The sequence below is a fragment of the Nanorana parkeri genome, unplaced genomic scaffold (assembly GCF_000935625.1).
Source record: "Nanorana parkeri isolate BGI_ZX_2015 unplaced genomic scaffold, ASM93562v1 scaffold1381, whole genome shotgun sequence".
NCBI classification, from domain to species: Eukaryota; Metazoa; Chordata; class Amphibia; order Anura; family Dicroglossidae; genus Nanorana; species Nanorana parkeri.
Window position 1 is genome coordinate 133,313 of NW_017307649.1, and position 13,269 is coordinate 146,581.

Genomic DNA, 13,269 nt, shown 5'->3' on the forward strand with positions numbered 1-13,269 from the left:
GCATTATGGAACTGTATGTGCTCAACCCCTTCCGAGTCTCACTGACATAAGGCCACAGATTCAAGTTCTTCAGTGAATATTCAGTCTTTGCTGGACCTATCACAGCCTGTGTAACTAAGTTGAGGTGGGGGGGAAAAAAAAAACCCAATAAAAAGAACAAAAAATCTCCCCCCAAAAAACAAAAATCCCCAAAACCTGTTCCGCTCACATCCATAGATACTCCTAAATACTGAGAAATAAACAGCCCAAGTATGGAGCTATTCACAGCCAGCAAAATCCAGTGCTTGGTAAAACAATTACAACTTAAATACTACTTTGAAAAATAAAAAAAATAAAAAAATAAGAATCTTTTTTTCACAGCTCTAGCTCCAGTGTGTTACATTCGTGAACTCTGGAAATAATTTATCATTAAATTATATTACTGTGTATATTCTTATTTACAGATCCCATTGTTTGAATAATTTCCTGTTCCTCCAGAAATACCTGTTGACGCCATCACTTACCTCAAACCTTACGAGTTCCCAAGACTTTACTGTTAGCTTTTGAAGAGAAAAATCAATTTGTCCGCTCACATTAATCAGTACTAAAGTTTTTTTTCTACAAACAATTCACAAACAAGGCAAAAACCCCACCAGAGACTTCACAAATACAAAAGGTAAATGTGCAGGTTTGGGCAGAACAAAACCATAATGTTCAGTAGTCTTGTTTCCTCAGAGTTCTGTCCAGGGGGCAAGCAATTTCTAGTAGCCAAGTTCCAGTCCTCCGATCATTCACCGTCTCCTCTGCCTGTCGTCTGATTATGGTCAACCACTGAGTGGATCTTCTCGATAATGGATGGCGTGCCTCAGTTTCTCCAGCATTATTTCAAGGGAGGAGTATTGTGGGAGCTTTATCATGAACATGCACGTCTCCACACGGATGTATCTGGAATCCGGGGATCCTGTAAAAGTGTTCAGCAGAAATTTAAGTGGACCTGTACCCAAATGGTAAAGTCTTGCTCAAATGGAAAAAGCAAGTGTAACTGAAAGGCTAAAATACTTCTCTTTACTGAAGACACTGCTGCTCCAGATTTCCTTCAGTGTACACACAATGAAAAGTCTAGGCATAAAGACAAGGATCAGATGGGCTGGTCCTACCCTTCAGAGATCACGTGACCATATGCCCAGGCTTTTGCTTACATGATCTGTGATAAAGCTGCAGTACTGATCTTTGTACTAAAAATCCTTTATGTCATATAGTTTAATATTAAGCAACCTGTAGTTATACTGCCACCTACAGGAGAAACGGACACTAGACAAATACAAAAAAAAGGCCGACTTCCTTAAAGGAGAACTATGAGGTGAGTGCTTTTCACTCACCTCATAGTTCTAGCCAACCTGTGACAATGAGACTGTCACAGGTCGGCTCAGTAGATCGGGAGGTGAGCGAACATATACCGGCGTTCGCTCACCTCTCGATCCCGTCACGGCTCTCTGCAGTGACGGGGAGGGGCTGGATTCCCCCCTCCGATCCGCCAGCGCTGACTAGTGGATCGGACGGGGGAGGGGGCAGGTACAGCTGGCTCTGCCTCTAGATAGGCAGAGCCAGCTGTCACTCACGCAGCTGGGCGGATCTCGACATCGATGTCGGGATCCGCTCCGGCGTCTCAGTATAACGCGAGCTGTAGCTCACGGTATACTGAGCTTAGGGTGATGGGAGGACGCTAGTTTGTGTCCTCCCGTTACCCTAAGGAGAACTATGGGGAAAAGCCCTGACCCCATAGTTCTCCTTTAAGTCTATAACCACTCACACCTACTTAGTTGTAACAAGCAGTCCTAAGAGAGAATGATAGCATATGAGGATTTAATAGAGTCCTTTGCTAACTGGAACACAGACAGGTTGTCACTGCCAACTGCAGCACAGCAGGGAGAACACCAGCATACTGAATTAACTGGGAAAAGAAGAATTTGTTGGCTAACAGGACAGACTTTCAGGATTTCCAATATCTGGCCTGAATCTATCAGTAGCTTCAAACTCGGTCAAACAATATAGCAGAAGAGAAAAAATGAAATGAAACTGAGCAGGGGTGAAGTCGGAGGGGTGATGACCTCAAGGGGGCTGGCCTACATTTTTAATGCGCCTTGTGTCCATTTCTCCTATAGGTGGCAGTATAACCCTAGGGTGCTTACTAGCAAGCTCAATAAACGATAAAGGTAAATATTTAAGCCTTATCCTGATGCATAGTTTGCAGTAACATCTCCGTATGGGCCAGCTTTCAAGCTAAACCTATAGTAAGGAAATATTGATGCTGCCACTGCTGGCCTCTCTTCCTGAAAATGCTAGCTGTCTGGTAGTCATTCTGATCCGGTGGCTTTAGCACTTTCTGAGCAACTGGTCTGAGCAGATTTGAATTAACTGGCTACTTGTTCTCAGAAATTACTAGAGCCAGAGACAGCCTGGTAGTTAGTATTACTGAAAGGAGAGAACAATGGAAGTCCCTGTATTTCTCTCAGCACAAGTTGACTTTAATGAAGAACTCCAATTGCCTTCTAACAGAATATTATACTATAAAATAGACAATTAGTTGCGCTAAGAAAGATGTAAATGGTCACCAGCTGCAACAATGTATGTGGAAATCGTCTAATGAATATTAAACTAATCTTTGCATTGAGAGGTGCACAGTCCCAGCATGCCGAGATGAAGTAACTCCCGTGCACATGCCCGGGAATTAGGCCTGACCAATTAAAGCAGTCCAATACTCCAAACCCGGAAGACGACTGCGAAGAAGAATGCTGCGCAGGTGAGGGAGGAGAGCAGCGCTGGGAGTGGGTTTGGTAAGTCTGCCATCATGTGCCAAGATGCTGTGCAAGCTAGCACAATATGGCTAAAAGCTCCAGGGCCACTCCCCCTTTTTTACAATTTTGTATTTTATATTACTTTACTTCCGCTTTCAGGTAGCGCACCAAGTTCACATATAGTATTCTGAATCTTGTTCCCATATATGTCTACAAACTCAAACTATACTTGGTGCCCGAAGAGCGCACTTCTGTACAGATGGACAGCCCACATTTGGTTGTACCTTTTTAAAAAATATTTATTGTGTGCAGCTTAACCCCTTCATGACTGAGCTTGTTTTTAGTTTCTTTTGTTAATAACCGACACATTTTTGCTGTGTGATTCTTCCACGTCAGTAATATACTTTCTTACTAAGTGCGCCCATATAATATATTGTTTTTTAGAGGACAGATAGGTACACTTATGTAATATAAATATATTGCCATAAAGCCTCACTATGGACAAATAAAATACTAAGATTGAGGAAAACAGAAAACACTTTTTCCCCAGTTTTGATTTGTAGCATTTTTTTTGAAAATAGCACAGCTAAAAAAAAACATTCATTAATTCGTCCTTTATTTGGAAAAACCTTACATCCCTAGGATTTTGGACATTTTTCTGCACTTTTCTGTACTAAAAAAAAAACATTAACCCCTTGGGGTGAAAAACAAATCTGCAGCTCAGCTGCAGATTTTCATGGTAATGGGTTAATTTTGTATTTTTTTTATTAATGATAGTATAAAAGTATATTTAAATATATCAGTTTTATTTGTTACATTTATTTTTTTAACTCTTAACTCAATACTGAGGCATCCATTAACGAAGGTAACCGATGATTCTCTGCGATTACCAGCATTACAGAAACCCAAATAGCTGATCACGTACAGTGTATGTGAGCAGTCATTTGGGCACTTTGTGGCGGGACATACAGTGTACTTCTCATGTCACGAAGGGGTTAAAGCGTAACTTCACCTAAAAATACAGTATAAATAAACTGCAATTATTTCCAATATAAATGTCCGCCTTCATTTTGTACCAATAGATATCCCTCTCTGCTTGTATAAATGGTCTTCATGGTAGTTCTAGACAACAAGGGCTGTTCCTAGACCATCCACAACCAAACGCACAGCTGCATAAATCCAGGTTTACCCTGTATAGTTACAATCTATAGATTTTGTATCTTTTTTTTTTAAAGATTGATAAGCTAACAGAGTCATATCCCCTACCGAGCCTTACAACTCTAGATATTTTACCTGTTGCTCCATCAGGTGGTGCTATTTTCATGGGGTAAGGCGGGACGTGTGCAGTGTCGGGTCCCCCATCTTTACAAGGACACGTGAAGGGAATACGCTCCTGATTGCAAGCAAATTTGATGAACTTACAAAGTTCTTCCTGAGTGAACATTTCCAAAGCACACCAGAAATACTCTATATGCTGGTCCGTCTCCATCAGACCCACTTGGTACATTGTGTGAGCCTGCAGGACAATAAATGGCAGTTAAGAAAGATGTAGTGGTTTTTGTACATTTCCTATTAAGAAAATAAGTGAAAAAAAACCCAAAACACACTGGCGCCAGAAAAACGCGACAAATCTCAACCCAGCTTCAAACACTCTGGGGCAGCTCCTCACAGTCAGGGCAAACCGATGATCTAGGAACAAAGCAAAAGGAGCGCCTCCATAGTGTAAAACAGATTTAATAAAAGGTAAAATACAGCTGGAAGTGTACTTGCAAACAACCTTTAAAAAACGAGCATTGAATGTGACAATCTCAAGTATATCAAGATGGACAAACGAAAAAATGAAGTGGAAAATTGGAACCTAGAGGAGTGATTTTCAGGTTCTGATGAAAGGGGTTTCACCTCTCAAACGCGTCAACCGGAGGAAGATCAGTGTCCAGATGGCTTGGCTTAAGCACTTACTCTTCCGATTTTCCACTTCATTTTTCCGTTTGTCCATCTTAATCTACTTTAGATCGTCACATTCAATGCTCGTTTTTAACAGTTGTTTGGAAGTAGACTTCCAGCTGTATTTTACCTTTATTAAATCTGTTTTACACTATGGAGGCGCTCCTTTTGCTTTGTTCCATTTCTTATTAAGGTTAGGACAACAATTGGTATATATGAACTATCACATACAAATATCTTGTATTTTTTGTGACAGCTCTCATCTCCCCAAGTTAAAATGTTATCTCTACGCAGCCTACTGATAAATGTTTGTTAGATCAGAGCTCCGTAGCTTAACTTGCAGTTTACACCCAGAACTTGAGTGACCCTTCTCATTAACTCCATCAGTTGGTGGTTCAATCTGAAGTTTCAATCAGGCAAAGCATGCCTCAAGGCAGGCAGTTACGGCTGTACTATTTAGCTAACCCATAGTGCTATGAGAATCCCAACAGTTACTTTAGAATGCAGGTGTATTGCTTAATCTCTTATACCTTCAAAAACTCCAGGTTGATAAATGGCAGCCCACAGGTTCTTAGCTCCATCTCCAAAGCTGTCAGGCTGGAGAGAAGTTGCAGAGGGATAATGGAGCCCAGCCCACTTCGTACTGCGTTCATACACTCCTGATTCCTTAGCTCGCGCATGCGCAGGTTACGAATACCTGCTGCATATATGTCCTTGTTTTCCCAGCTTTAAAAAAAAAAAAAACACAACCTTTACACACAGTTTACAAAGCCCTCTTTATTTACAAAATGCAAACTCAGAAACTAATCCAAATATTCTGTCTGAGAGGAAAAGTAGATTTCATTGTGCTGCATGAACTTTTGTCTTTTTTTTATACTTCTAATGCAATGCAATAACCAAATGTGTGACCCAGTCTTCATTTGCCCTTACCTCTGCTTCAAAGTAAAAGGGGAATGCCAGGCACCGAAATCTATATAAATTCTTAAAGGATAATACTCTTTAAATCAAAAAGTTACCTCTGGTCAGGAGTGGTAAACACACAGATCGGTCCTGTTTATTGTACAATTCATATTGTCGGAAGCTGTGTATTTTGTGAATGGTTTATAAAATATAAGGTGTGCTATGAATGGTCAAGGGGCAAGGAGGGGCAGACAAACAACACCAATTCTTTCATGTATGAGAGTCGCAGCTTTAAAAGCTGCATTGAATAAAAGTACAGCACTGGCTGTAGTATCCGGCATAAACAAATTAATGGTAAACAGGAACAATTTGCACATTTAACACACACCTCACCAAAGGTAACTTTTTTTTTTCCCCTCAAGGAATTAATATAGAAGTCTGTATCCAGAGTTCCACTTTAACTGTTCTCTTGTATAAGGTTCATTTTTATGGAGAAAGCAAAACATTATTATTCAGGAATCATTTTTATGGAAACCTATATTGGTCAAGCTTGACTCAGTTTAAGTATCTATATCTGATATCCTGAGGGTCGCTGGGGATGGTGAAAATCAATGGATAGTCTGGGCTGCATTTAGTGACAGCCAGTATCTTTCAACTGCGGCGCCAGAGGTTTCCTCTCTCTACACTAAGCGTTGAGTCATTCCCTCAACACCTCCACCATTAAGAGGGTACCTTGAATTTTTTATTTAATGAATACAAGGTGTTTTCTGATTGGATGAGGTGGAGAGGAGGGGCAGATGACATCATTATCTCCACCTTGGTAATTCAGAGAACAACTTGTATTCACTTAAAAAAAAAAAAGGCAACAAGGCATTCTCTGAATGGTGGCAATGCTGAAGAAGCGACTCCCTGTGTTTAGTTCTGCTTTAATATATTCAGGAGTGTAACTGCCAGGAGGTCTCCGTCTGTGTAAGAGAGCTGCTGTTACCATTTCTGCACTTATCACTAGCAGCATTTAATGCAAGCTACAATCTATAGGTTTTGCATCTGTCAACAGTAGCTAATTACTAGGGATGCACCGATACTAGTACCATACTTGCCAAAATGCTCCTGATACTAATCCTGATACTGGAACTTCTGGTATCAGGAAGCCAAGTGGCGAGTCATCAGGGAGCATCGAGCTTGCTTCCCGGCCAATCAGGAAGCCAGGCGGAGAGTAATTACCTGTCCCCCGGCTTCCTGATCGGCCAGAAAGCCAGCTCCATGCTTCCTTGTCACGAGGGAGCATGGAGCCGGCTCCCCGGCTAATCAGGAAGTCGGGCAGCGAGTCATTACACGCCGTCCGGCTTTCTTAATGGGACTTTCGCTATTTGGTATTGGCAAGTACTGGAAAAAAAACAATGATACTCACACTCTATACCGAAAAAACGGTATCGGTGCATCCCTACTAATTACAATATATCTATTTTTTACACTGTTCTCAGCCACAGCAAGCCTTTGGCCCCTTTCAGATGGGTGGTCGGATCAGGTCCGCCTGTCAGTTTTTCAGGTGGACCCGATGTAAGTCTATGGGTAGCCGGATCTAAAAGGATGGGTGTACATTTACATCCAGTTGGACTCCGGCCAGGTGGGAAATAAAAACAAATTTCCAGACTGGATCATGTCGTGTCAGACTGGTGGTACTCTGATGTCCATTTACATCCGATTTCCCATAGACCGACATGGGGTCCGGTCATTTCAGTTTTTTCCTTGATGGAGGGCAAAAACTGGACAGACACGATGTCACAGCGGTGACAGCCCATCCGAACCACTCCGATCAGGAGGGGATCTGTGCACAGATCCCCCTCCTGATCGGACAGTGTGAATGAGGGCTTAGGCCCCATTCACACTGAGCGATTTTTGCAGCGATATCGCTCATATTTCCACACGATATCGCTCTATGTAGCTTCTCCAATCCATTTCAATGGAGCTGTTCACATCTCGTCGCTCAATATCGCTTGTAGCTCGTCGCTCCTACATGACCCTTTTTTCGAGCGATTTTGCTCCTGATTGCATACAGCCCAATAGGAAGAAGTCGCGCAATATCGCTCAAAATCACGCGATTTTCATGTCGCTCAGTGTGAATGGGGCCTTAAAGTCAAAGTTGTTTTTTTTTACATAAAAGCCTTGCAATTTAACTCCTAATTAACCAATGCTAACCCAATCTTGCTAACAATCCCTTTCTTATATTTACCACTTGTAAGAGAAAAGTTATTTCACACAATTTTGTCTCTCATTCATTTTTGGTAGTGTTAAATACAGCTAAAATATAAAACTGTTCTCATTTGTAATATAAAACTGTTCTCATTTGTAATATGGGTTATACAGGTGGACGAGACTAGGTTTATTATTGCATATTACCTGTAGGAATATCATAGAATTTTCCTTATTTACCAGTGCTATCCCCTTCACACTGAACACTTAAATACTTTCATGTGTGTGATCACTTACTGAGATAATGAGGCAAAACGTTTGGTTTTAGTCCATATAAGATTCCACTTTTATGATATGGTCACAGATGCATTCAAAGAGTACTATGCACTGTGACACAGGTACATTGATCTTAATACAGTGTTCCATTCTTCATACTTACACCACAGGTATGTGTCTGCCATTCGGACAGAGTTCCACCTCCTCCCCTGTCATGGTTAAAAATGTAAATGTACAGCTGGGTTTGTTGGGGGAGTCAGGGCTCTCGCTGGAAAGATGCTGCGAGCCTATTTCAGCACAAAGTGCTTCCAGCTCAGTTTCATCATTTACCTAAAGAAAGATAAAACAGCAGCTATGGTAAAAGATGCTCATTGCCTTGACTGCACGCACACAGATGACCCTTTACTTATAAACAATTGCGGTTATTTCGTTTAAACACTATAAAACTATTCATAACTAGCAATACATGTCTGCTATCTAGAGAGGGTTCCAGGATTTAACAGTATTCGGCATTAATACACTAGCAGCATTTGATTTTCAAATCTTCTCAAAGAAACAAAATGAACTAAAATAATAAAGCAGAAGATAATGAGACATCCATTCTCCAGAGGACACTAAGCGAAACTGGCAGGTGTGAAGTGGGAGGGGCTTTGTCCCTTAAAGTGGCAGGCTTTTACATTTTTTGCTGTGTCCAATTCTCCTGGTGGCAGCAGCATAACCCTATATTTCAGAGTTCTTCAAGAGCTGCGTCTCTCAATGGACTATGAAGAAAAGCTGTTTACCTGATCTCTACTTCAGCTGGCTCCCTCCGGGTTCAAAGACTGGTCCCCGTAGCCACTTCAGCCATTTGCTCCAACAGTCCAAGGACCGCTCACGTCATCATGTCCAATGCAGGTTTCGTAACACCTGCATTCGACATGAGGAAACTGAGGGACATTCCAGCAGGTGGAGAATGGGAAAAGAGGAGAGCGCTAAATGCTGGGGAAGCGGGGATCAGGTAAGTAAAGTGCTTTGCTCATGTATTCCTAGGGAATCGGAGTACTTAACCCTTGCAGTGTGGGGGTAGGCCCACTGTAAAGGTATTTTTTTGGTTTGCCTGGAGATGGAACACGCTGTAAAATGCCCAGGTGTGAACCAGGCCTTAAGCTAACCTGCACTGAGAGAAGTTTACCAGCCACCACTACTGACCTTGCAGGAAACGTTATCTCTGGGTGTTATGGTTTGTGTGAAGTCAAAACACACGCTCTTCATACTTATTTCCATATTGATGATTCAGAAAAGCACTGAAACTACTGAATAAGCATGACAGCCAAGAAGTAAATATTTTTACATGCAAAAGTGTCAGACTCCATATATCTTCATGGATTCCATGTCTTTGCCACAGGATCCTATAGAACTGTAACAGAAATATTGTCTTTCATACTGTATAATGTCCTCTCCCTTGCTTTCCTTACTCACACATACCCTAGAACTGAACACTTTATCTTGGGTTAGAATGTCTTATTTACTCCTAATTTACATTAAAAATACAGTAAAAACAAAACATATTTACATTTTCAAACTTCTTGATGTAGTTGTAGGTTAGAATGTCAGCCTCATAGAGATCTGCCTCAAGATCCAGAGGCTCGCCTACAAGCATCTTCCAAAAACATGGTAGTAGATCCAGTGGAAGCGGTACGTCTGCTCGAATAGCTATACCCAGTAACTGACCAAAGAAATGAAGCAACTGCTCCTCTGAATAGGTTATAGGGCTTGGTGTCAGAAGGTACTTCCCCTGTGGAAAAACACCAGCATTACACAATGAAATACCACTAACAAGAGACAAATCTTGACCAACATTTCTCTGTGGGGAAACTTGTACCAGCATGTCTGTTAAAGTGGAACCCCAGACAAAAATGTATTTTTTCTAGAGTAGGGAGGATCACCAATGTAGTCGGAGTTTTACTGCTATATGCCTGTTCTGATGTCATGACAAATGAAAAAATATCTACATTATAGCAACTTATTCCTTTTGCATATTTTACAGAAAATGCTGCTAAATATTTCATTTATAACCATCTCACCAGCGTATGAGTGAGCAAAAGCTGTCCCCTGAAAACCTGTTATTATGCTTCTATTTTGGAATATTCACAGCACAGACAAGACAGAAGTCAGGCTGTCAAAGTCAGCCCACACCAATAACAGTTATGTGTCACTGCATAAGTCAGCCACCAGGGTTAAAGATGGAGATCAGTTTGGCATATCAGAGAGGGTACTGTTTCACATGCTTGGGCTGCACATTTTCAGAAAAGCAGGAGCTTATTTGAAATAGCCGATGGAGCAAAGAATGAAGGCACCACTATGTTTACATGCTAAAGGGATGAAAGATTCACTTTAATGGAGGAAAAAATAACAGCTCTGACAACTGTCCCCAGGACTGGTGCCCAACTCACCACCTGTCCCAGTAGCTACTGTACAAAACAAGATTTACCCTCATTAGTCACTGGCACAGGAATGGGAACAATGTGATAGAGGTTCTAATCCTCCATCATTCAATTCAAATCTACAAAATAAAGGGTTTAGATTGTTACTAAACTCTGCAAACTCGACTCCTCTGCTTAATGCAGCAAAGAAAAGACTGATGGCAATTTTAGAAAACACCCGTCACTATGATACTGACTGACATATTATCATGCCTTCACATTTTTTACCCTGGAGGAAGCATTATCTAATTCTGAGTGGTCCTATGCACGCGGACTGCTGGCGCTGGTTTGAGTGGGCACACAACATTTGAGTACTGTAAAGAACTCGTCCTGTCCTGACATCTGTCCTGGGAGGTGCCGAGGACCTCTTCCAAAAGGCAGTGGCAAGGGGTGACATAGCAAAAATAGGATTTTGTACTCACCGTAAAATCCTTTTCTCTCCGTTCATTGAAGGACACAGGCAACAGATCGTAGATCCTGAATGGTAGGGTAATATCGCCACCTGCAGGAGAAGGACGCTAGGCACAAAACTAAAGACCAATTACAGCCTAGGGGCGGCCCCTGCCGGTGGCCAAACCCCCCACCTGCTGACAAGTCTCCAGTTTAGTAACAAGCAGTTAGGAGTGTACACCCCATAAAGAGGGCGGGGCCTGTGTCCTTCAATGAACGGAGAGAAAAGGATTTTACGGTGAGTACAAAATCCTATTTTCTCTCCCGTTCATTGAAGGACACAGGCAACAGATCGTAGATCCTGAATGGTAGGGACGTCACCAAGCAGTAACACACTGAGGGATGGGCAACAGTTGCAGGGAAGCCCCATACAGTATTTAAAAGAGCTTGTCTAGTATTTTGATAAACCTTTCTTCTGGAGCTGCAGCCCTGTAGTACATCATAACTGGATGAAAAAGAATGACTGCACAACCTGCAGCCAATGCTGCTGTAAATGCTGTAAATGAAGCATGTCTGCATAACAGGACCACAAATTAGTGACTTCTTACCTTATTCTTATTGACCGCAGAGCTGGGACAAAGCAGAAGGAGAGAGAGGGATAAGCTCTGGAGTTCTTTACACACTTGCCACAGAAAATGTCGGAAAGAGCCACCTGAAAACAACAATTAATAACGTTACAAACACTTACATGAATAACCCAAGTCAGTATTCTCCTAAATATGATCTAAAGCTTTCAGGGTTGTTTACCAAAGGGTGAAGATTTTGGAGAAGGCAGAAGTGAACAATCTAGGACAACATAGCCAATTTGGAAAAATTCTCCAGATCAGTTATGTTACATAGTTACATAGTATTTGAGGTTGAATAAAGACATTAATCCATCAAGTCCAACCTATTAGGATAGATGTTGTCCTAGATTGTTCACTTCTTCTGGCTTCTCCAAACTCTTCCCCCTTCTGTGAATCACCCAGTTTGTGATACAGTGAAACACTGACCAAATTGCTCAGCGTATTTATGAGCCTGAACTGTGGTGACCACAATGAAGTCCGCATGTTCGTTATACAGCTCCAGCTGTAAATCTGTACAAAACACACAGTATAACACCCGTGTGAAATAACCAGTGATAGCGCTCTAATATTAGATTCTTCAAAAAGGAAATCTTACAAAGCTGGAAAGCATTGGTCACCTAATATTAAAAAAAGCTGTGATGTGAAAGAATGTCATATTCAGTAGGTTCGCTGTATAGGACAAAGGATGCTAAAAACTGACAGTATCATGTGGTGCACTGCACACTACAATGGTGATGAGCATTGTACTCTGCACAGAGTTAATTCTGCTGCAGCCCTGTATAATGAGGAAACTATCTGGCCACTTACTTGTTCCATGTACTTCTTCCCCAGTAAAACGGATATTGAATGCATAAGTAGGATCCCCTCCACTTGCCAGTTTGACACACAGCTGGGAGGAGGGAACACAGGCCAGCTGCCGAGCTGCTTGGCAGAAGTAAGAGTTCTCGGAGGTCCTAATTTCACCTGGAAGCAAATAACAAAACGGAACATGAAAAAGCATTTATGAATCTTGTCAAATCAAGCAAACCATGTTTGATGTGCTGTGTTAAGATAACAATAAAAGCGCAATAGGACTTGGATTATATAACAGAACTATTAACTAAACGTACAGTTGCCTGTTTAAAACTGGTCATAAATGAGGAGATCTAATAAACTCTTTCCAAGGGGATATCAATTTCCCACCCAACATGCACAATGATTATTCCATATGCATCAGACAGACAAGCTCATGGAAATTACAGCTTATCCCTGCTGTCCACAAAGAACAACATCCATTGACCAAAATGATCCAACCTGAAATACTTTACCATTCTGGGGGCAAGGTATTCTGTTCCAACTGCTTGTATACTTCCGATGATGCAGTGATCAGCAGGATGTAGGTCAGTGGGAGTACAACAAATTCTCTTTTCTTATGATCATCCAAAAAAGCAAAACTGGACATATGCTCCAGGCAGTAAGGAGGAACATGGGCCTTATATATAGCCAGGGGTGGTTAAAATGGAGGAGAGTTCAGGTTTCTCATTCTTGTGATAAGAGTTCTACCTCCAAGGACAAGGTATATATCACATTTTATGTCTGTATTCACTTGGGCAGCCTAGCAGGTGTATGAACAGCCGGCCTCTTATAAAGTTAGAAGTGATTGCATGTTTCTTGACATATACTGTATATCTATGGGTCAGGTTATGAGAATCCCAAATGCTGGCC

At 41.6% G+C, this 13,269-nt stretch overlaps 1 protein-coding gene across 1 annotated transcript in view; it reads right to left on the reverse strand.

The window, feature by feature from the left end:
* Positions 1–589: 589 nt before the first annotated feature.
* The window catches only part of HECTD4 (HECT domain E3 ubiquitin protein ligase 4), a 130,755-nt gene continuing 118,075 nt past the window's right edge, over positions 590–13,269 (reverse strand). The window contains exons 70-76 of the mRNA XM_018569713.1: positions 12,373–12,528; positions 11,548–11,651; positions 9,640–9,861; positions 8,251–8,417; positions 5,249–5,444; positions 4,068–4,290; positions 590–940 (exon numbers count right to left, since the gene is read on the reverse strand). Of these exons, the coding sequence (XP_018425215.1) occupies positions 804–940; positions 4,068–4,290; positions 5,249–5,444; positions 8,251–8,417; positions 9,640–9,861; positions 11,548–11,651; positions 12,373–12,528 (1,205 nt within the window). The 3' untranslated portion in view covers positions 590–803. The remainder of the gene's footprint in view (positions 941–4,067; positions 4,291–5,248; positions 5,445–8,250; positions 8,418–9,639; positions 9,862–11,547; positions 11,652–12,372; positions 12,529–13,269) is intronic.